The sequence below is a fragment of the Peromyscus californicus genome, unplaced genomic scaffold (genome assembly GCF_007827085.1).
Source record: "Peromyscus californicus insignis strain IS unplaced genomic scaffold, ASM782708v3 Scaffold_22__1_contigs__length_63687245, whole genome shotgun sequence".
In the NCBI taxonomy this organism is placed as follows: domain Eukaryota; kingdom Metazoa; phylum Chordata; class Mammalia; order Rodentia; family Cricetidae; genus Peromyscus; species Peromyscus californicus.
The window spans coordinates 8,838,742-8,863,915 of NW_026294525.1; the positions used below are offsets into that span (position 1 = coordinate 8,838,742).

General features: G+C 42.2%; 1 protein-coding gene across 2 annotated transcripts in view; it reads right to left on the reverse strand.

Moving 5' to 3' along the window:
* Positions 1-22,686, reverse strand: part of Wtap (WT1 associated protein) — a 31,224-nt gene extending 8,538 nt beyond the window's left edge. The window contains exons 1-6 of one of the 2 annotated variants that reach the window (XM_052750865.1): positions 22,290-22,686; positions 16,117-16,154; positions 13,518-13,573; positions 7,327-7,385; positions 5,925-6,052; positions 284-462 (exon numbers count right to left, since the gene is read on the reverse strand). In XM_052750865.1, coding sequence (XP_052606825.1) covers positions 284-462; positions 5,925-6,052; positions 7,327-7,385; positions 13,518-13,573; positions 16,117-16,146 — 452 coding nt within the window. In that variant the 5' untranslated portion in view covers positions 16,147-16,154; positions 22,290-22,686. Of the gene's footprint in view, positions 1-283; positions 463-5,924; positions 6,053-7,326; positions 7,386-13,517; positions 13,574-16,116; positions 16,155-22,051; positions 22,211-22,289 lie in introns of those variants that run through there. The other variant, XM_052750866.1, reaches the window with a different exon arrangement.
* Between the last annotated feature and the right edge of the window lie 2,488 nt (positions 22,687-25,174).

Sequence of the window (25,174 nt, forward strand, 5' to 3'; positions counted from 1 at the left end):
TGTTCTAGAAGGGGAATTTTTCGGAGGTGGCCTCTTCTTCGGAATAGTCCGACGGCATCAGGCCTCTGAAGCAAGGGGAAGGGGAAGAGAAAAGCTGAAACACAAGGTTCATCTGGTAAGTTTTACATTAACCATTACAAGCTGGACAGTATAAGAATGTGGCTTTTTTGGCTCAAAAAAAGTCTGAGTCTTGGTGTGGAAACGAGTACTTGGCTGTCCCACCACAGCTTTCTCGAGGTGGGACTGTCAGGGAAGTCTTGACTGGGGAGTATGATTTGTTTACCTATCAGGCGTAAACTTCCAGGCACTCAGTTCATTTTGGGCTTGTTCCAGTTTGTCTTTAGTCTGTTCCAGTTCACCTTTCATTTTTAGGAAAAACAAGTTGATCGCTGGGTCTACCATTGTTGATCGCAGTTGGGCAACACTCGGCTGCTGGACTTGCTTGAGGTACTGGATTTGAGTCTGTGCAAAGCAAAAGAAACAATTACTACCAAATCAGGAGAAATTCTTAAGATGGGGAAATTCCCTTTTATTAACTTGACAGTGGTCAGCCTACCTGTTAGGTGTATAACCCCTCTGTTACCAAAAGTCTCCCTAAGGGTAAGGGTGTAGTTCTATAACAGACAAGAGCATGTAGAGCAAGGCCCTTGAGTCCAATCTCCAGTACAAATACACACCATTTCAGACCATAACAACAACAAACCCTAGAAAAAGTACCAACTAAAACCGAGTATGGTGGCGCATGCCTACTCTAGCACTTAGGAAGGAGAGCGGAGGGTTTTAAGTAGCCTAGCAGTAGATCACTTGCCTTATATGCACAAGGCCTTAGGTTTTGGTTCCTAGAACCACAAAAGGGGGAAAAAAGGGACAAATTAAAAAACAAGTGTTTAAGGCAATTAAGATGAGGTTACATCTTACTTTGCAACCAAAACAGTATTAGAACAAAACAAGGGCTGTATCATGCTCAGCAGTTAAGAGTATGAACTGCTCTTACAGAGGCAAAGGCAGAGTTCCAGCTCTTGGCACCCACACTGGGCAGTCCAGCCCAGGAGAGATCCAATACTTCCTGCAGAAACACTCGCACGCACGCACACATGCATTATTAAAAACAGTATCTTGAACCCAAACCTAAACCAGCCAGCCAACAAAACAATACAAGTTCAGCATTGTAGTACATGCCTTTAATCCTGTACTTAGGAGGCAAATAGTCTGATCTATGCAGTGAGGTCTGGGCCAGCCAGGGCTATATAGTGAGACCTAGTCTCAAAATAAACAAAAACAAGCAACAATGTTTTTATTTTAAGGACACTGACAACTACTAGAAAGAAGCAAAGTTTAAAATTCTATTACAGAAGAACTGGTGAGGTCTTAGCTTACTTGTCCTGAACAACTTCTGTCTAAGCCAACTATTCTACATAAAACTCCCTGATACAAGATTACAATGTATTACAATTTGCACTTTTAAGTTTAAATTCAGAGTAGTGACATTATGGCATTATAGAAGTAAAATTCTATAGCAGCTTAAGCAGAAATACAGTCCTATTTTCTCTTCCATGTATGAAACATAGGAAAGCAATGCTGTACATGACTGAATTAGCTTGAGCAAGCCGGATGTGAGTAGAATCCCAGCATTCATGCTTCTTTGTTGTTGTTGTCCCTGGAGCTGAGGACCTAACCCAGGGTAAATCCCCAACCCCAGCATTCATGCTTCTTGACTCCCAGTGGAAAACTTTTTGGTACTAGAACCTTCTTTCTTACATATGAAACTTTCAATTTCAACTTCAGTTGTGCTATTTACTAGCACTCTAAAAGCACATTTTCTAAATTATGAATTAAAATAACCTCATTTCCTTCATATCCAAAGTACAACTGGACCCAGAGTCTTGTGCTGCCCTCACGTTTGGTTTTACATTTTAAAACATGAATTACTTTGTGTTTGTATGGTGAGTGGTGTGCTCAGAGGCAGGCTTTCAGTCCCCTTCCTTTCACCACATGGGTGCTGGGGTGGAATCAGGCTACTGGGCGTGGTAGAGCATCTTTGTCCAACTGTACCCTCAGGTTTAAACAGGATGAAAGTTGAAATTCCCTACCATAAATTTAGTAGAAGGCACAAATACACTGATTAACCTGAAACTGAATTTAATTGTGAGTTCCCTGCACACAAATAGAAAGGAATGATGTTTAATTTATGGAGATACTATGTTTTTCTGTTGAGATGAAGTTTAACTACGTAGCCCTGGCTGGCCTGGAATTTAGAAGCCCATACTCTACAGAGCAGGGATTAAAGCTATGAGCCCATCAAACTTGCTCTAACTTAAGGGATTTATTTTATTTTTCTACCTATATGTTAGTATGAGCACACACCTGAGTGTGCTCTCAGAAGCCATCAGATCCTGGAGCTGGAGTTATATAATAGCTGTGGATCCTGAAAGAGAACTTCAGTCCTTTGCATAAGCAGCAAGAAAGCACTTTAACCACTGGGCCATCTAGCCCAGCTCTTATGAAAAAAATTTAAAGTAATACATTTTAAACAAAAAATATGCCTCTTAATTCAAGGTAATGCCAGCTGCTAAACAAATGTAACAGGAGAATAAAACACATCATAGAGTGTGTATCAAGTGTTCTCATCATGAATTAAAACAATCTTCACAACACTGACTCAGACTAAATCCCAACAGTCATTACTTTTAGTCATGAAAAGGAGGCAAGCACGGCTAGAATCAAATCCCTTTGCAAGGGAAGAGAACATGAGGAAAGTCACAGTTTAACCTGAGTTTAATTCCCAGGATCCGAATGATATGAAGAGAACCAACTCCCCGCAACTGTCCTGACTTCCACATGTGTTGTGTGTCATGGAACGTGTGCACTCAGACCACACTAAATCAACAAAATCTGGGGCTAGAGAGATGGCTCAGAGGTTAAGAGCACTGCCTGCTCTTCCAGAGGTCCTGAGTTCAATTCCCAGCAACCACATGGTGGCTCACAACCATCTGTAATGAGATCTGGCGCCCTCTTCTGTATACATAATAAATAAATAAATCTTTAAAAAAAAAAAAAAATCAACAAAATCTAATCAAGAATGTAAGGGCCAGTGAGAGGGCTCAGTGGGTGAAGGCACTGGCTACCAAGTCTGCTGACCTGAGTTCAATCCCCAAGACCCTTTCACATGGTGGAAGGGTAGAACTAACGGCTGCTTGCTGTCCTGACTTTCACACTGAAATCTCACTGAAGATGGAAAGATGGAGGCATGTGTGCTTCTGTGTAGGCCAGAGAACAACCCTGAGTGTTAGCCTGGGTGTAAACCCCTGGTAAGTTTCCTCCACAAAACATCCATTTTGTTTTTAGGGGCAAAGTATCTCACTGGCCTGACACTTACTGATTATGTCCAGGAAGCCCTAGGATCTGCCTCGATCCATGGCTAGGCCTCCTCAAGGCTGGGATTACAAGCACACCTCCCCATGTACAATACTTCACATGGTTCCAGGGGATTGAACTCAGGTCCTTAACCCTACAGACATAATCTTAGTCTCATACTTTTATTTGAAATTAGTACCTGCTTAAATCACTCCAATCTTCCTTCCATTTCAACCTTCAATAGAACAGTTCCCACTAAAGTAGCCTATTATTTTCCTGACTGCTAAATTCAACAATTCATAATTTCTACTTTCACTAAAACTAACTTTTGCCCAGACACTATTTTTTTTTTTTAAGATTTATTCATTTGGTTGGGTGTGGTGGCACATGCCTTTAATCCTAGCACTCAGGATCAAGGTGAATCCTTGAGTTTGAGGTCAGCCTGGTCAATACAGTGAGTTAGGACTACATAGAGAGAACCAGTCTCAACATATGAAACAAAACCAAAAAGATTTATCCATTTTATTACGTGTTATGAGTGTTTTGCCTACATGTATGTATGTGCACCGCATGTATTCCTGGTTCCTAGAGAGGTCAGGAAAGGGCTTTGGATCCCTTGGGACTGAAGTTACAGTCTGTAAGCTACCGTATATTGGGTCTTATTTCAAGAGCAACAAGTGCTCTTAACAGCTGAACCGACTCTCTGGCCTGCCTCTGATGACTACTAACCACTCTACCTAGAGGTTGGTAGTGTGATGGGCAGAAGAGGTTAAGATTACAGGTCCTGTTTTCCTAACACTATGTTCTGTTCTTTCTAAATTCCATCACTTTCACAGTCAGTCTGTCACATAAACTTGAGATCCACCTATGATTTACTCTTAAATCCTTCCCTAACAAGATCTAATTGATCAAGTTTTATTGATTGTGCCTCGAGACTATCTTATCACATCCTACCAATTAGGTTATTATATGAGCTGGTTTTTCACTCGGTAGAAAGTGTGCCTAGCATGCACACAGTGGCAAAGACCAGGTGTGTACGTGCATCCTGTAATCTCAGCACTCAGAAGGTAGACAGGAATATCACAAGGTCAGTCATTCTCAGTTACTAGAGATTTTAGGGCTGGGCCACATAGTTCAAGCACACACAAACAAGAGTGAAAAAAGAAAGAAATCTACCTTCTAAACTCAAGCCAAAATATCGACCCAAAATGCCAGTTTTTTTTTTTCTTCGAGACAGGGTTTCTCTGTGTAGCTTTGCACCTTTCCTGGATCTCGCTCTGTAGACCAGACTGGCCTCAAATTCAGAGATCCACCTGGCTCTGCCTCCCAAGTGCTGGGATTAAAGGCGTGTGCCACCATCGCCCGGCCCAAAATATCAGTTAATTAACCCCAGGAATCTATTGCTGAAAAATTCTGCACTGGTAGCTGGGCATGGTAGTGCACGCCTCTAATCCCAGAACTGAGGCAGAGGCAGGTGGATCTCTGTGAGTTCAAGTCCAGTCTGGTCTACATAGGGAGTTCCAGGCTAGCCAGAGCTACATAGCGAGACCCTGTCACTGAAAAAAAAAAATCATTTAAAAAATTTAAAATTAAGAAAAAAACCTCTTGCCATTACTTATATCTAGAATAAAACCTAAGTCCCCAAGCCCTTAATTACTTTTCAAAACTCCTACCCAAAATTCCAACTTTACGTGCCCTTCCTGTTTTTTTTGGTTTCTGTAACTACAAGAACAATGTTGTACTATTCAGGGGAAAGGCATAAAGAATAGGACCAGGGTTGGAGAGACCGCTCAGTGGTTAACAGCACTAGTTGCTCTTGCAAAGGACCTAGGTTCAGTTTCTGGCAATCATGTGGTGGTTAACAACAATTAGTAACTCCACTTTCAGGGGATTCAATGCCCACTACTGGCCTCCACAGGCACCAGGCATACATGTAGTGCACAGACAGAAATGCAGGCCAAGATCTCATACACATGAAATAAAAATAAACCAGGTGGTGGTGGTGCACACTTTTAATCCCAGCACTTGGGAGGCAGAGCCAGGTGGATCTCTGTGAGTTCAAGGTCAGCCTTGTCTACAGAGCGAGATCCAGGACAGACACCAAAGTTACACAGAGAAACCCCGTCTCGAAAAAACAAAACAATAAATAAATAAATAAATATTAAAAATATTACCATAAAAAGTTAAGGCAAACAAAAAAACAAACAACAGCAAAAAATGCAACCCAAAACAAAATAAAAACCTACAACAAAACTCAAAACCAAAATGGTGATAGAGTACCACCACCCAGTTCTTGAGCAGACACGATGGTCTAAAGAGCCACTGTGTAAACAACAGCTGGAGAGTCGGTTGGAGTCGTGCAAACTGTCTAGGTACAGAAAACAAAAACCCCGAACTGTCAAAGTTAGGAATCAGGATGAAAGCAGGCACCCCAGACCTTCAGTATTCCCATCACTCTCCAGCACCTTGCCCTTAACCAGGTATGCCTTTCTTTGCCATTAGCACTATTTAAAAACGACCTGGGCTGATGTGGACTCCTCAACTAGAGATTACAATGCTGAGATACTTACAGTACACTCCTGCATCTCCTGCTCCTTGGTTGCTAATCGCATGACAAGAATGTTTTCTCTGCGTGCAGACTCCTGCTGTTGCTGCTTGAGTTTTTCTTCAGATTCCCTTAAGCCAGTCACATCATTTGCTGAGTAAGAGAAAAGATATCCAAAACATTACAAATCTCATTTCAAGGTCAAATTGAACTAACCAAAAGAAAGTTGTCTCTGTCAAGAGTAATCAAAAAAATCAATTGCCTTTAGTCTTCATACTGTTTTTGAAACAATGGTACTTGTTCTGATCATGAGACCCCACCCCCAGGAAGCAATGACTAATGTTCCCCAACCATATTATTACACCAGCTGTTTCTGTACTTAAATCAGTCCCACCTAAACACAAGATGCCACACTACCTACACTCACTTATAGTACATTCAATATTTACAAAAATCCCAATAATACATTCTAACCTACTCAATATAACAATGGCACTAACTGGCTTAGCATGGCAGAGCAGTATGCTGTCTTTATCACAACACTCAGGAGGCAGTGGCAAGGAGATCTTAAGTTCCTGGACATCTTTGACAACACAAAACAAAAGCCACTGACTACATGAACAAACACCATACACTTTTTTTTTTTTTTTTTTTGGTTTTTTGAGACAGGGTTTCTCCAAGTAGTTTTTGGTGCCTGTCCTGGATCTCGCTGTGGAGACCAGACTGGCCTTGAACTCACAGAGATCCACCTAGCTCTGCCTCCCGAGTGCTGGGATTAAAGGCGTGCGCCACCACTGCCCAGCTCACTATAAACTTTTATAAGCCGAATCTATATGAGTAATATAACCACACAATTATTAAAATTTTGGGAGATTCAGTTATCTGGACTGGAAAAACTATAGTTATTATACTTCACAACAGTATGATATTCTAACTCAGGAAAGTACCAGACCACTAGTGGTTTTAAGGCATAAGGTTTGTTGTTTGGCAGATTTCGGAAAATCTGTACACAAAGAGCTACATCCTAGTGTCATTTAGGTTCTCAAAAGTGGATTATGCTTTTTTCTGTGCACTGTCCCTCCTATACTGAAGTTCATGTAGTTAAAATTCCTGAGTAGAAGGTAGTTAGGTACACACCAAAAGTCCAAGCAGGTCTGAGTTATCCTACTTGTACTTCATTTCGCTAAAATCAGGCATGCCATTATATATTAGAATACATTATGTCTTCCTTGGTGCCTAGGGATTTGTCAGAAGAAGTCATCTTTCAAACATCATCCATTACATTTTCCAGCTCCTACAGTGCCTGGACACATCTCATATAATAAATTGCTTGAGCAAAACTTTATCTGCTTCAACAAAGCAATTTATACTGTAACAAGTTTTCCAAAGACAACTATACAATCTTCATTTAGGAAGATCAAACTTACAATTAAGGTCTGTGTACTTTCCCTCCAAAGCTTGAACGTATGCTTCATATTGTTTCCATCTAGTAAAAAACAAATTCACGTTAGTGGTTACAATGAAATTACCTTTATTTAAAAAAATCATGCTGGGCAGTGGTGGTGTATTCCTTTAATCCCAGCATTCAGGAGGCAGAGGCAGGCAGCTCTCTATTAGTTCGAGCCAGCCTGGGTTACAGTGAGTTCCAGGACAGCCAGGACTGTTATACAGAGAAACCTTGTCTTGGAATTCCCCTCCCCCAAAATCATACCCACAATCATAAGAACTGTGTTTGATTATTTTTAACTTTGAGATAACCACAAACATAGTTTAATCAGAAATACACTCATCAGCCTCATTTCATCTCAATTTACATAAGACAGGTAAAAGAAAATATACCAAGGTAAAAGAACACACATAAATTGGACCTGGTGGCAACCTGCCTACAATCCTGTTACTAGGAAGGCTGGTGGATGGCATGCTCCAGGCCAGTATGGCAACTTATCAAGACTCTGATATTAAAACAAAAAGGAGCCGGGGAGTGTAGTACATGCCTTTAATCCCAGCACTTGGGAGGCAGAGGCAGGCTGAGTTCAAGGCCAGTCTGGTCTACAGTGTGATTTCCATGACAGCCAGAGCTACAGAGAGACCTTTCCTACTCCACCCACCCACCCCCACAACCAAAAGGGAGCCTGACCATAGTTGATCAGTAAAGCACTTGCCCAGTTCAATGGGGGGAGGGGGGAGGGAGAGAGAGAGGGAGAGAGTGTGTGTGTGTGTGTGAGTGAGTGAGAGAGAGAGAGAGAGAGAGAGAGAGAGAGAGAGAGAGAGAGATGGGGAATATAAAGATAAGTGTTCTCTATTGTGACCATGTCAAGCAGGCCCTCATGCTCTTCTTAGATTCTGAGTGAGATCACACCACATTTGTTTTGATACCACTAATGCTTAAGATTACAAAGCAGAATATTCTAGTTTTGGTTATGCTCTCCCCTGAAAAGAGAAAAATGTGCTCAACTGCAAGGAACTATTCTTTTTGAAAATGCATTATCTCAAAGTAGTATTTTTCCCAGTCTTAAATGATCATGTCCACACTTATGGGGCACAGTGTGATAATTTAATATATGCATGAATACAGTATGGAATGACCAAAATGGTAATTAGCATTTCCATCTCTTTAAAATGATATTTAATTATTTCTTTGTGTTCAGAATCTTCAAACTTCCCTCTATTTCTTAGTAAAGCAATGTTATGTTTTTGTTGCTGAAGACAGAATCTCACTATTTTATCTTTGCTGGATCTACATAGACCACACGAGCCTTGCAAGTGATCCATTCTGCCTTGAGTGTTGCCACTGAAGAAGACCCCTGGACAGCGGGGGCTCCCTTCCAGACCCTGGATTAGGCACAAACCACACCCAAACATTTGTTTTCACAGTGAGATCCTTTATTAAAGGGGGAAAGAAAAGATAAAGTGGCTGCTTTCTGACTTGCAGGTATAATTTTAAGATTTTTAAAAATTTGTTTTTATTTTATGTGCATTGACATTTTGCCAAGGGTCTCAGGTCCCCTGATACTAGAGTTAGACAGTTGTGAGCTGCCATGTAGGTGCTGGGAATTGAACCCGTGTCCTCCAGAAGAACAGTCAGTGTAATTTTTTAAGAGGAGGAAAAGGGCAGGTCTGTGTTAGAATGGGTTAGAATACAATGGGATATTTTGATTGGGCATGTTAATTAGGTGACCAAAGGAGGTTCTGATTGCTGGACTTTGGTACTTATCCTCAGGAATGAGTCTGGCATAGAAAAGTATCCAAATAAGGGAAACGACCTTGGTGGCTAGCTTTAGGGATGTAATCTAAAGGTGTGTGTGTGGGGGGAGGGAGAGGGAAGAAGGATAAGGTCTGCAGAGTCACATATTTGGGTAGGCTAGTGTCCCTTCAGCGATTAAAGGCATGAGCCACCATGGCCCGCTGGCAAAGTTGCTTTTTTACCTACAAGAATAGGTTAAAGAATATTTTTCAAGATTGAAAAATGACATCTAATTGGCAAACAACCTGCAGAAATGCCATGTGCTTCCTATCATCAGGGAACTAAGGGACGTTCCCTGCTTGTTATAGTCCTCTACTCAATGTACAGTCACCAGCTGCTTCGGCAATCACAACAACTAACAATACAGACTTCCTCAGGCTTGTGTTTGAGCACCCCCTGACAGAGAATACCCTTCTTTGAATGTCTGTCAGCATGCTTATTTTAAGCATTTATTTATTTATTTATTTATTAAATAGGTACAGCTAAGTAAAATTTAAATTTGACCTTTTCCCTTTGAGACAGTGTCTCATGTACCTCTGGTTGGCTTCAAACTCACTGCAAAGTTGAAAATGACCTTTGGCTTCTCTGTTTGTGTCCACCTCAAGTGCAGGGATACAGAAACCCCAGTTGACATGGTTGGGTATGGAACCCAAGCCCTTATGGATTCTTGGCAAGCATTCTACCAATAAAGCTACATCCCTGGCACCTAAAATTTAATTCTAGAAGATGATTTATAATTATCATCAGACATGCAATAAAACTAGCTAATGGAGCCGGGCAGTGGTGGCACACGCCTTTAATCCCAGCACTCGGGAGGCAGAGGCAGGAGGATCTCTGTGAGTTCGAGGCCAGCCTGGGCTACAGAGCGAGTTCCAGGAAAGGCGCAAAGCTACACAGAGAAACCCTGTCTCGAAAAACCAAACACCCTAGCTAATCATCTTCTACATAGACACCACTATGAATGCTTATTTTTAGGGCCCCCTACATTTTAGGATACATAAGAGCTCACTGACTATTTAGAAATCAACACAGATTCTTTGTGGAGTCTAGAAGAGCTATTTTAGAGGAACAAAAAAACAAAACAAAACAAAGCCTACCCCCACCAAAAAAAAAAAAAACTTCCAAAGCACGAACAGGGACATCCATAAAATGACAGAAAAAAGGAGGATCAGGAGTTCAAGGGCATCCTGGCTACAACACATTTCAAAACAAAAACAAATCCCTCAGACCTGAGAAAACAGACTAATTAAACAGTTGATTTAAAACCATGGAAGTATTTAAGGAGAAAAAAAACTCACTGAAAAGTTTTTAAAAAGGATTTCCTAAGAAGTATAAATTGCACATTTTAGAAACTTTTAAAGGTTACTTAGCAGAAACAGTCCTACTTCAACTGTTACTAAGATCACTATTTGGGGGCTGGAGGGATAGGATAGCTCAGCAGTTAAGAGAGCATAGGGCTCTTGCAGAAGAGCTCAAGCTCCCAGCCCCCTCATCAGGTGGTTCACAACTGCCTGTAACAGTCCACCACCTCTGGCTTCCAAAGGACCTGCAATCACGTGAACACAACCACACACATACACATTTAAGAATTTTTGAAAGAAAGTATAACCGATATTTTGTTTCTTCTAGTTGTTAAATCAAGAGACTACAAATGGTGGCAGTGATGCACACCAATAATTCTAACAACTTTGGAGACTATAAGGAAGGATTGCTTGTGCTCAGGAGTTAAGTCAGCAATAAAGAATCCAATTTGAAAAAAGCCAAGTGGCCTTAGTGGCACACAATTGTAATCTTACCAATGAAGACACTGAGGTGTAGGACTGGGAGTTCAGGCCAGCCTAGGCTACACAGAAAAACTGTTAAGACTGATTAAAAAAAAAAAAAAAAAAGCAAGCAGGCAAGAGTCTAAGAATCATAAAGCAACTCTAGTACTGAACTGTAGTAAAGAACTATAGTATTTCCAAAACGGAAAGGTGTTTTTGTCAGCAAGAGGACAAGAGTGATAAAGATGCACAATGGAAAACTGTCCTACATATAGACTTGTGGCAGAAAAAGCAGCAGAGGTTCACAACAGACTAGTCTGAGCAGCGTAGTGCAAGCCACAGTGGGAAATTACTGAACTTGGCTTGTAACAGCGGCTAGTGCATGCCTGGTGTGAAAGCCCTGGGCTCCACCTCTAGCACTGAATGAAGACCAACCTCTAGAACAGTGCAATGGTCTCTTCATCTCCTCAAAATGAAATCCTCTCTTCTCTCCCTTACATCTCCCCTGATAAATCTGCTTAACTTAAATAAAGTCCTTGAAAAATATAAAGACAGCAAAGTTCAGTAACTTTGATTTAGGGACAGTGAAATGGCTCAGTAGATAAAGGCACTTTATCTGACTTTGAGCTCCCAGACTCTACACGGTGCAAACATAGAACCCCTACCATGTGACTTCTACACAGCACATGCCTACCCCTCTAATAAATCAATGGAATACAAATTTTAAAATTCATTTATTTTTATCTAAAAGTTACCAGTCAAAAACTTATTAACCAGAAGCACAGAAAAAATATATGTAAGCTACGAAAAAACAAAACAACCCATTTTCTGGTTCCTTATATTTAAAATACCATTACTAGAATGATGTGCTTAACTAGCTTCTTTTAATGAAGTATTTATAATCTAACCATAGAAATTCAGAACTAAGAGGAAGCTTTAAAAATAATTTAATTTTTTAAATTTAGACCTTTAGTACCAGTACTTGGGAGGCAGAGGCAGGTGGATCTCTGAGTTCGAGGCCAGCCTGGTCTACAGAGAGTTCCAGGACAGCCAGGGCTACACACAGAGACCCTGTCTTGAAAAATAAAAACAAACAAACAATTTAATCCAGGGGCTGGAGAGATGGTTCAGTTGTTAACAGCAGGCTGCTCTTCCAGAGGACCTGTTTGAGTCCGGGCAACCACATAACAGCTCCTAACTCTAAATCCCGTTTTCTGGCTGCCCTAGGCACCAGGCAGGCAATGGTGCACAGGTATTCATGCAGACAAAACACCACCCATACACATAAAATAAAAATCATAAAAATCATTCCTTTGGGATGGGCAGTACTGATATGCACCTTTAGTCCCAGCACTTGAGAGGAAGAGGCAGGCAGATGTCTGAGTTTGAGGCCAGTCTAATCTACAAATTGAGTTCCAGAATAGCCAGGGCTTCACAGAGAGACCCCGTCTCAAAACATGGGGGGTGGGGGGGAATCATTCTTTGATTATAACTCTTCAAATGTTACATAATAAAAGAAAAACAAATATAAGACAAAGACAATTGAGTAGGCATGGTAGTACATGCTTGCATTCCTAACATTCAGAAGACTAATTTGGATTTCCAATTTGGGGCCAACTTAAATATATGTTAAGACCCTGTTTGAGGAAAACAAAAACAAAAACAAAAAAAACCAACATCCATACCTACTGTTTTTATTAAAACTTATTGTGTGTGAGCTCAACATTTGCCATAACACACACACATGTGGAAGAGCCCAGGGGATAGTTTTGCGGCATTTTGTTTTTTTTTTTTAAATCCTTCTAGCTTTATGTGGGTTCCAGGGATTCAGCTCAGGTTAAAGCTAGGTTTGCACAGAAAAGGTGTTTATCTACTGAGCCCTGTGCCTGCTGATTTATTAAACTGAACATATTCTCCAGCAAGCCATATATTAAAAAAAAAAATGTTTCCCATGTAACAAATCTTAGCTCTGCAAGAAAATTTGATTTCTGTGTTCTAGAAAGCACCTAAGCTTATGTTATAGTTCTTGTTTATATACTGAAGAACCATAGGAAACATGTCCAAAAACCATACCAAGTGACTTGAGTCTATGTTAACATGAAAAAATGTCAGATTGAGCTGGGTGATGGTGGCACGCACGCCTTTAATCCCAGCACTTGAGGGGCAAAGGCAGGCAGATTTCTGTGAGTTCAAGGCCAGCCTGGTCTACAGAGCAAGTTCCAGTACAGCCAGGATTAAACAAAGAAACATATTCTCCAGCAAGCCATATATTAAAAAAAAAAATGTTTCCCATGTAACAAATCTTAGCTCTGCAAGAAAATTTGATTTCTGTGTTCTAGAAAGCACCTAAGCTTATGTTATAGTAAAAAACTATAGTAAACAAAAAGTAAACAACAACAACAACAACAAAGTACACACCTTTAGTCCTAGCCCTTGGTGGGCTAAGGCAGGAGAATCCTAACTTCTACAGGAAGACTGTCTCTAATATAATCAGCAACAACAATAAAAATAAGCAAACCCAAATTTCAGATGGCATAAAGGTAAGTATTACATAGCAGTCACGGTAAGTTGTCTATAGATTCTTTGAATTTTTGATAAAAGAACATTTTACCTTAGAATCAACTCATCCCGTGCCATAACTTTGAAGTCTGTTTCGCTCAATCGGACCTATAAAGAAAATTAAAAATGGATTGAGTACTCTTCCAGAGTGCAAAGCTGTTTCCACAGGAGCTCTGTGCTGAGCTAGGAAATGCCTCCCAAGCTGGATTATTTAAATGGCTCAGTACTCATCATACCTCACAACTCTGAAAAATAGCCTCTAAACTACAAAAATAGCCTCTAAACTACAAGTGAGGGCTGGAGACAGCTTCATGGTTAAGAGTGCCTGGAACTCTCCAGAGGACACCATTTCAGTTCATAGCACCCACGTCAGTCAGGGCGTGACAAATGCCTGCAACTCCAGCTTCAGAGGATCCAATACCCCTTTCCCACCTCGGGGTATCTCCCCAACATACAGAGATACAAGAAACTCAAACAAACAACAACAAAAATCCCTGCTAAAAAATGAAAAAGCCAAAACAGCAAGATTAAAATTGCACATTCCACGTGACTCAGTAGTTCCATTCTTTTTTTTACAATTTATTTAAAAATTTTTTTTTTTTTTTTTTTTGGTTTTTCGAGACAGGGTTTCTCTGTGTAGCTTTGCGCCTTTTCCTGGAACTCACTTGGTAGCCCAGGCTGGCCTCGAACTCACAGAGATCCGCCTGGCTCTGCCTCCCGAGTGCTGGGATTAAAGGCGTGCGCCACCACCGCCCGGCTATTTAAAATTTTTAATTTGCATTGCTGTGAAGGTGTCAGATCCCCTGGAACTGGAGTTACAGTTAGTTATGAGCTGCCATGTGGGTGCTGGGAATGGAACCCTGGACCTCTGGACGAACAGCCAGTGCTCTTACCTACTGAGCCATCTCTCCAACCCCCAGTAGGTGCATTCTTGAGCATTCAGCCCAAAGAAAGTTTATCACGAGCAGCTTTATTTGTGACGGCCCAAAGCTGGGATCATCCAAATGTCTCTTAACAGGTAAGTGTGTATAAAACCATGATAGTTATATTATACAACATTTTTTCAGCAGTAAGTAGAAATAAGACTATTGATATATGAAACAAATATTTGTTATGCTGAGTGAAAAAATAATCTCAAAAGGAGACACACACACTCAGGTTAGTTAAAGAAACGGAAACATTATAATTACAAGGGCCCTGTGGTGACCATTCAGATGCTGATCTTGATTGGTGGTTCTCACACAAAGCTGCACACATGATAAAACAGCACTTTCACATGAAGAGAATATCTGAAAACTCAGAGTGTACCAGTTCCCTAGTTTTTTGAACGAGGTTCACAGAATGTCCCTGAATATTTTTTTAAATATTTATTTATTACGTATACAGAGTTCTGCCTGTATGTATGCCTACATGCCAGAAGAGGGCACCAGATCTCATTATAAATGGCTGTGAGCCACCACATGGTTGCTGGGAATTAACTCAGGACTTCTGGAAGAGCAGCCAGTGTTCTTAACCTCTGAGCCATCTCTCCAGCTCCATCCCTGAATATTTTTAAAACTTATCAATTTATTAACTTTCCAACAAAGTTTAAAAGTAGAACATAAGCTGAAATTGTTTCATACATTTAGAAGTATTTCCCCATATTTTAAAAACAAACAAGCAAACAACGAAGGCTTTATTAATTTCCCTTATTAAAAAAAGAAAATACTGGGCTGGAGAGATGACTCAGTGGTTAAGAGCATGAGTTCGATTCCCAGTAACCATGTCACGTGGTTCACAGCCACCTGTAACTCAGGCCTCCTAAAACACTTGCACTCTGCACATTTCTGACACATGTATACATACACATAACTAAGAAGTAAATAAGTATTTTTTAAAAAGCAAACTTCTTGGTGAGGAAGCGCAGCTCAGTGGAGGAGTGCCCGCACACTGTGCACGCAGCCCAGAAGCACAGAGAGCATTCCCTTTACAGTGTCTAGTATTAACCAGTAACATCAGTGTTACACTGCAAACCGAGAAACATGAGCCCAGAGCAAGCAAACACAGCTCCTGCACACTCAGTTCTTTACTCACTCCACTTTCTACAACAGATATTAAATATTTAATGAACAAACACCAAGCTTTCCAAGCAAGTTTCAAAGTCTTCCATAAACTATACTATTCTCTTTAACAAAACCTCAGGGTATATGTAGTGTATCTATACTATAAATGTAATAGCTAAACTCAGTATAGGACTATAGAACTGGGAAATCAAAAGTTAAAAAATCAAAGAGGAAAACAGATTATAAGAACTAACTGGCTGTAGTCTTGAAAAATCCATAGTGGAAGGATTTCAGTTATAACCTTGGTGGTTTAACAAATTAGGAGGGAAAATGAGAGTAAATAGAAATATATGTATATAAATTATCTGTAAAAGAAAGTTTAGAAATTGTACATAACATGTGTATAAGGAAATATCCATATAATTCAGACTAAGAATTGCAGACCACAAGAATACTGTAACGCCTTCCATAAGCTGTCATCATCCATTCTAAATTGAGCACATGCAGATACACGTCTAACACTTTGCACCCCCTGATGCAAAGTATCAGGGAAAGGAAGTGAAAAATAAGAACACAAAAAGATGAAGTGAAGCTGCTGAAACAACATACCTTTTTAGGAAGAGGTTCTTCGTTGGTCATCTTGCACCCTAAAAAAGCGGGGGGGGGGGGGGGGGGAGTGTTGAGGAAAAGATTTTCAGTTGATTTTCTTTCAAACCAGTTATTAGCAAATGTTAATATGAAATAGTTATTAAAATAGCATTTTATTTCACAACAGTTTGTTTGATCCATTCATTCACTGCAGTGAAGGGGATTCAACCCAGGACTCTTCCTTCACATTCTATCTATGTAAGTGTTCTATCACTGACTTTAGCCCAGGATAGCTTCAATTTACCAAAAAAAAAAAGCACAAAGACACGAGTTAACCTGTAACTTTCAACAAATTTCCTCTCTGCTTAACATCTTTCATTATCATGGTTATGTAACTTTTTAAAAAGCTCCCTGTAAGTCAGACCTCAGAGGCAATCTAGGCATGTTGCTGAAGGGCCACAGAGGGGCAGCATCAGTTAGTTCCCTGTCCTTGACTTCTACATTATGCTTTTACAGTGAAGCAGAATCCATCACATAATTCACTACTCTCTAATAACGTTAAATACAATGTTTATCTTAATAAAAATATGTTTATACCACATAATTGCAAGTCAAAGTAATCTATATTTCAAAATTAGCTTCTTTAGATATTTATACAAAATTCATTTAACTGTTGCAAAAGATAGGTAACTCAAGAGAACCACTACCTGCTCCCATCTTTTAGAATGAACACTAGCAGCAATCATTACTTTTCTTTTTTCTTTTGAGACAGGGTTTCACTATGTAGCTAGCTCTGGCCATCCTGGAACTCACTCTGTAGACCAGGCTGGCCTTGTACTCACAGAGATCGCCTGCCTCTGCCTCCCAAGTGCTGGAATTAAAGGCATGGCCTACCTGGCAGTCATTACTTATTAAACCATAAACTCACACTACAGAAAGACAGAAACAGTAACAAATGTACCTTAAATAATGTATTACAATACAAGTTGGGGAGCCAATGTACAGAACAGGGAAAGTTAATCTCACAAAGATTTTTTATGAGCACTAAATATTACTTGACTTAGTTTGGGGGCCAGTAATTTTTTTTTCCAAATCTAAACTGATTTTGAAGTAATAATTTATACACAATTAAAACATGAGTTCTTGGGTTAGAGGGATGGCTCAGCAGTTAACTGCTCTCCAAGAGGACATGAGTTCAGTTCCCAGCATCCACATAAGGCAGCTCACAACTCCAGCTCTAAGGAATCTGACACTTCTGGCCTTCAGAGGCAAGCACATGCACCCTAGCATACACACCCACAATTAAAGATCAGTAAAAGAGTTCTTCTGGGGGGCTAAGAGATGGCTCAGAGGTTCAGAGCACTAGCTGCTCTTCTAGAGGTCCTGAGTTCAATTCCCAGCACCCACATGGTGGCTCACAACCATCTATAGTGGGATCTGGTGCCCTCTTCTGGCATAAAGTCAATAGAGCACTCATATACATAAAATAAATCTTTTGAAAAAAAAAAAAAGGTTCTTATTCTTATAATGAACACATCTGCTGTTTTCTTTTTCAAGACAGGGTTTCTCTCTGTGTAGGAGTACTGCTGTCCTAGAACTCCTATAGACCAGGCTGACCTTGAACTCACAGAGAGTGCTGGGATTAAAGGTGTGCGTTACCACTGCCCAGGTGGTTTTGTTTTTCTGTTGTTGTCTAACATTCAAATTTAACCAGGAAACACACACAGTTATTCCTAGGTCCTAGTACTCACAGCAGACTCATCAAAGTTCCCTTACATCTTTATTTTTTCCATTTTACTTTCTTATCTATACCTACCAAAAATTACAAACTATCAGCTGGGCGTGGTGGTGCACACCTCAAATCCCGGCACTCTGGAGGAACAGGCAGGTAGATCTCTGTAGTTTGAGGCCAGCCTGCATTGAGAGTTCCAGACAGCCAAAGGTACATAGAAATCTGTCTGAAAATTCTGAACTATTAAAATTTTGACTGAAGAATTTGTTGTATTGACTTTTAAAAGCTATTTAATCTCTTAATGAATATTTGAGATTTACAAAAAAATGTATTAAACATTTTCCAGTATCAATTTTACATATACTCCCATATGAACTACATATTCCAATCATACCGCCACTGAACCCTGGGTTCTCAAACTAGATCTGTTGTACAGAAGAAATAAAAATTTTAGGAAAACACTCGAAATGACCACATTGTAAATTACTAGCTTAAATATTCTCTATTTAAAAATCTTTCATGGGTTAGGGATGTAGAGATATAGTTGTAAACTGCATGATATAAGCACATGCAAGGCCTGAGGTTTGAGCCCCGGAATTGCAAATGAGAGAAAAAAAAAGACAACACACTTTGGCATTTTGAGTAACTGGGACTTACTGAGTTCCAGGCCAGGCAGGGCTACACAGTGAGACCCTGTCTCAAAAACCAGAAACGAAAACATGCTGAGTATGGACAGCACATACAGTTCATTACAGCACTCAAGAGGCAGAGGCTGGAGCGTTTCAAATTCTACCTGCAAGGAAGCGGCAGGTCAGCTATGGCTATACAGAGACATACCATCTTAAAAAACAAAGGCAAAACAGAAAAATTCAAACATGTTCAACTTGGCAACCTTCCAAGAGGTTTAAAGATAACTAGGTTTTTTTTTTTTTTTTTTTGAGACAGGGTTTCTCTGTGTAGCTTTGCACCTTTCCTGGAACTCACTCTGTAGCCCAGGCTGGCCTCGAACTCATGGAGATCCACCTGGCTCTGCCTCCCGAGTGCTGGGATTAAAGGCGTGCGCCACCACCGCCCGGCTAAAGATGACTAGTTTTAAAATTATGTAAGGGGGAGAAAGCAGCTGGAGAGATGGCTCAGAAGTTAATACTAGCTGCTCTTTCCTAGGACCTGGGTTCAATTCCCAGCACCCACACTGTAGCTCATAACCATTGTAGCTCCAGTTCCAGGGGATCTGACACCCTCTTCTTCCAAGGGCACCGCAAAGGCACGGAACAGAGACATACATGCAGGCAAAACACCCATACACATAAAATAGAATAAATAAGCATATATATATATATATGTTAAATATATATTTATTATAATATATACTTTTTCCAAGACAGGGGTTCTCTGGGTAGCCCTGGCTGTCCTGGAACTCACTATGTAGACCAGGCTAGCCTCAGACTCAGAGATCCACCTGCCTCTGCCTCTCCTGGGACTAAAGGAGTGCACCACCACCACCTAGCAATAAGTATATTTTTTATTTCAGTTATTTGTGTAGACCGTTCAGAGATAATATATCTCAAATTCAGAACGTCATCAATGCCTAGCTTAGGTTGTGGAATTCAGTTTTAGTTCACTAGGTGCCTAGCATTCCAGATCATAACACTATGATCCTAAGTTGGGCAACTTAGCAGTCTCTGGAGAAAGGCGAGCAGAAGCCAAAACAACGTATACAAGAAGGCATGTATATGCCTCCCTGAAATAAACCACAATGGATATAGGAAACCCATTACCTACAGTGCTGGAGCCACAGCACTGCAGTACAAAGGGACTAGTTAGAAATCAAGAGCACAGACTGGGCCGTGGTGGCGCAAGCCTTTAGTCCCAGCACTCAGGAGGCAGAGGCAGATGGATCTCTGTGAGTTCAAGGCCAGCCTGGTTTCCAAAGTGAGTTCCAGGAAAGGCGCAAAGCTACAGAGAAACTCTGTCTTGAAAAAACCAAAAAAAGAAAAAAGAAAAGAAATCAAAGGTACACGGAGAAACCCTGTCTTGAAAAAACCAAAAAAAAAAAAAAGAAAAGAAATCAAAGGTACACGGAGAAACCCTGTCTTGAAAAAACCAAAAAAAGAAAAGAAAAGAAATCAGATTACTATTTCAGTCAGTCACATCCGCCTTATTGAACAAGTCACTTAACTCTGGGCTTCAGTTTCTGTATCAGCAAAAGTGCTGCAGACCTCTATGATTGGTGGCATAAAAACACTATACAAGGACTGTTTGAACACAATCAACAGAAAAAAAATGTAACAGGAGCTGGAGAGATGCCTCAGAGGTTAAAAGTACTGGTTGCTCATGCAGAGGTCCTGAGTTCAATTCAACCACATAGTGGCTCACAACCATCTATAAATGAGATCTGGTGCCCTCTTCTGGCATGCAGTCATGCATGCAGGCAGAACACTATGTACATAATAAATAAATCTTTAAAAAAAGAAAAAATATAACATTAGGAAAATAAACTCCATCTTTAAGGCAGAGAATATTGATAGCACTGAATTCTAGTCTGATGGAAGAGTCTCACACTATATCCAGTAGCTTATACAACTGTGGGAATACTGAAAATTTTTCTCCAAGTTTAGTTAGCTACAGGAAATACAAAGTATTCAGAGGTAGAAAGCAGGAGGTAATTAAAAACAAGAGTAATGTTTGTTATCTTACATCTTGCTTTGCCAAAGGGTCCACTAAAGCAAACACAGTCTGCTTCAGACTGAAGGACTAGAGCACTCTTGGAAACACATCTGCCCAAATGCTTACACTCAACTTCAGTCACATCAGAAGTCACCTAGTGACTTGCCTCATCAGTTGTTACTGAATGAATAAAACCTAGCCACCTTGAAAATTTGGTTTCAATCGTTTCAAACGTCTACGATACCTATGAGAAAACCTGATGCTCAGCTTTAAAATAAAATTTGTGATTTTTAAAAAAGATTTATTTTGTTTATGAATGTTTTACAAAACCTGTCATTTTAAAAAGATTTATGTTTATGAATGTTTTGCATGTATGTATGTGCACCACGTGCAGACCTGGTGCCGCCCACAGAGATCAGAAGCGGAAGTAATAATCCCAGGACTGGAGTTAAGGATGGCCAGGAGCCATCATTTGGGTGCTGGGAATTCATGTCCTTTACAAGACCAAAAAGTGCTCTTAACTGTTGAGCCAACTCTCCAGCCCTAATGCTCAAAAATGTAAGTTAAAGGGGGGGAAAAAACAAACACCAGAATTTGTAGTAACAGATCTGTGACTTCCACTCATCTTTGGAAACAATAATATTAAATGAAAATAGCTAGAGTGAAAAGGACGAGAGGCATAAATAAAACTTATAAACACATGAGAGAGACTTAGGACTATAGCATGCTCAGCGATCTTTACAACCAGCTAAGAGTGTCTTAGTCCTTTGGGGTTGAGTTAACTGACTTCCTCATTATCAAACCAAGAACTGTGGGCTGGGAGAACAGCTCAATGGCAGAAGGCTGGCCTGGCATGCACAAGGCCTAGGATTCCATCCCTAGCCGTCCCCCGCCCCGTAAGAAAACGTACACAAACACAAAAACTTAGGCCTTTTTTTTTTAACTGTGCATTCACTCTTAAGGAAAACAATTTTAAAAATGGTCAAATCAGCCTCGCAGAGATCCAAAGCAAGACTGAAAGTTGACGAAAAATTTCTCGAAGCTGTCAAAAACAAAAAACAATCCCCGTCCTCACAATGCATGCACTTATTTAAAAACGGAAGGCCACAGGAGAACGTGGCTGCAGTGACAAGCTCCTGCGTGACGTGGAATTCGGTTTAAGAAAAAACCGAACCCTTCGTCTGTGCCTGGCAGAACTCGTCGGTATCTCTGGGTCGCCGGGAACCAGGCTTTGGGGAGGTGGGAGGGGGCGACAGAGGCGGGGAAAGGGCCGGCATGGCCAGTCAGCCCCGAGAGGGCGGCCTCCGGCCTCCCCGCCTCCCCGGCCGCGGGAACGCCCGCCTTGTCCCCGGCCGCCAGGGACGGAAGTAAAATGGCCCTGAGGCGGCGGAGTACCTCCGCGGGCAGCAAGCCGCCCAGGCTAACGGGAAGCCTGCGCCGTCCCAGGCCCGATCGCCCTTCGGGCCCGGCGTGCGTTTCCCCGGGTCTGGGGCGGCCGCGCCTCGATTCCCGGCCCCGCAGGCCCTCGCGGTCATCCCCGCCGCCGGCCGCACCTACCTTTCCAGCCCGAGGCTGCGCGGGCGCCGCCAGTCACAGAGGCCGAGGCCGCGCCGCAGCCGGCCTCCCCCCCCCCGCGCTCCTCCCGCCGCAGCCCCGGCGATCGCCTTTATTTGCGGGTCTCGCAGCCACAAAATGGCGCTGAAGGAGGAAACCAGGCCCCGCCGCCGGCCCCGCCCCGCCCCGAGCGCGCCCCGCCCCGAGCGCACCGCCGCCACCCCGCCCGTGGCCCACTCACCCGGGACGCGCCTCTCGGCCACGGCCCCGGTCACCCCCACCGGGCGCCTCCGGCGAGGAGGAGAGGCGAAGGGAGGCCGGCCGGCCCGCTCGGGGCTTCGGGGCGTGGAGGAGCCGCCGCAGCCAGCCGCTGCACGGCGACCGTCCGCGGAGTCGCGCACCTGCCCCGTGAGGGCTCTGCAAGCTCGGCTCGGGTTGGGGAGGGGAGCGGCCGGAGAGAAGGGCGGGCCCGCGAGGTCGGAGGTCACCCGCGAGGCATCTCGGGACGGCGGCCGCCGCTGGACACGCTCGGCCGGGCCACCTGCGGCTGCAGCACGGCCTGGGCGGAGGAATCCGAGCAGGCGGCTCGCGATTGGCTGTCCCGTACACGGCCCCGCGCGGGATGCTTCCGCGCGCCGTCGCCGGAACGCGGAGACAGCGGCTTCGCGCCGAGGTGTCCCCGGTTCTGAGTTGGGGGGACTTAGCAACAGCCCGCTCGCCGGCTGCGCGCAGGGCCAGGCAGCTCTAGGACGGGTCGCACGGCGGAAGCCCCGGAAGGCAGCCGAGCGAGGGTCTGTAAATGGAGCACACTCCAGTTAGACAGTCATCCCGACGACTGCAGGAACGACGGTCCTCGGCAGTCTCCTCTGCACTCCTCAGACGGGAAAGCCGATCTCAGGCTTGGTCGGCTTAGCCAGCGTTGTGAGAACTGCTAATCCCCAGTGAAGGTGTCCTGGCGGAGGTGATTTACAAGGATACGAGATTACAACATAGACCAGATGATGAAAGGAGCCATGGTGTAGCCCCACTAGGCTAGAGAATATTTCAGTTTACATCGCAGGGGCCTTGGAAAACTAAAGAAAATGGGGAAGGACGTGAACAGATGATTCTTATAGACAAAGATCCTTTACCATTTAAGGAAGATCAACTTTGTTTATAATGGACGTATACATTGAAATCCCATTTTCTTTTTTCTTTCTTTTTTTTTTTTTTTTTGTTTTTTGTTTTTTGTTTTTTGTTTTTTGTTTTTCGAGACAGGGTTTCTCTGTGTAGCTTTGCGCCTTTCCTGGAACTCACTTGGTAGTCCAGGCTGGCCTCGAACTCACAGAGATCCGCCTGGCTCTGCCTCCCGAGTGCTGGGATTAAAGGCATGCGCCACCACCGCCCGGTGAAATCCCATTTTCTGATGGGGGGATGCAGTCATTAATAGTTAACGTGTTACCGGCTGTGGTGGCGCACGCCTTAAATCCCAGCACTCGGGAGGCAGAGGCAGGAGGATCTCAAGACCAGCCTAGTCTACAGATTGAGTTCCAGGACAGCTGTTACACAGAAACCTGTCTCAAAAACCAAAAGTCATTTATTACTTTGGAATGAGTCTTGGGTTCACGTTAAGTGAATAAAGCAAGGTATAGAAATACATATACACACGGGGCTGGAGAGATGGCTCAGAGGTTAAGAGCACTGGCTGTTCTTCCAGAGGTCCTGAGTTCAATTCCCAGCAACCACAGGGTGGCTCACAACCATCTATAATGAGATCTTGTGCCCTCTTCTGGCCTGCAGGCATACATGCAGACAGAGCACTGTATATGTAATAACTAAATAAATCGTTAAATAAAATAAAACTTAAAAAAAATACATATACACATATAAGTAGGCACATATTCATTGGAAAGATGGAAGGATATTGCAGAAACGTAATAGTTACTCATAAAGACAGTGATGGGTGTAGGAGATAAAGGTAGAAACAAGACATCTAAATTTTCAAAATTTACATAGCCAAAAGGTAAAAAACCCTCCAAAGTCCAAAGTAAATTGAAACAAACTAATTCACTCTAAGTAAAATAGTGTAACTGAGATACACAAAGGAAAGAATACATTAGCTGTGTTTGAACAACTCTGGTACTGTGCCTACCGAGGGCTCTGTCCTATAAATGAGAAGTAATAATCACTCAGTTTCATTAAGTGGTTTATAATTAATCATAATATTGTTGGTTTTGAAGTTATGTATATTACGGTTTGAAGTTACGCATATTGTGGTACAAATATTTTAATGTTACTGTCTCCAAAGATGTCCAGTGCAAAAAAAAAAAATGAGATACAAATACAAAACTAAAGACGTTCAGAAAAACCAAGTTTAAATTTGAAATGTCAGCTTGGGGCTGGAGAGATGGCTCAGTGATTATGAGCACTTGTTGCTCTTTCAACGGCCCTGGGTTCAATTCCCAGCACCCACATGGCAGCTCACAACTGTCTGTAACTCCAGTTCCAGGGGGTCTGATGCCCCCTTCTGGTCTCTGTAGGCATACATGTGGTGCACAAGCATGACACACAGACATATATATGAACACATTTTATTTAAAAAAATTTTTTTTAGATTTTAGAATTTTATTTTGTATGTGTATTTTGCCTGCACGTATATCTGTGTGCCTGGTGTCTGTGGAAGTCAGAAGAGGGTGGCCGATCTGGGACTGGAGTTAGAGATGGTAGCAAGCCACCATTTGGGTGATGGGAACTGCCCCTGGGTCTCTAGAAGAACAGCCAGTCAGTGCTCTAACGCCTGAGCTGTCTCTCCAACTGCCTGAACACATTGTAAAGTTAGTGTCCTAAGGGGACCAGTGGGAGGAAGGACAAAACATTGGTAAAGAGGTGGAAATAGGATCAAAGTACAATATACACGCATGAAAATAACGAGATCACCAGAGTGTTCGTGGATTCAGAGCATTCGTTGCTCTCCTGGAAGGACCTGAGTTCAGTTCCCAGCACCCACATCAGGATGCTCACGACCACATGTAACTCCAGCTCCAGGGGAGTCTGACCTCCTCTTCTGGCCTCTGTGGGCACACACAGAGGCACATATGTGTACATAAAATTTAAAAGATGTAATGAAGTCCATTATTTTGTATAATT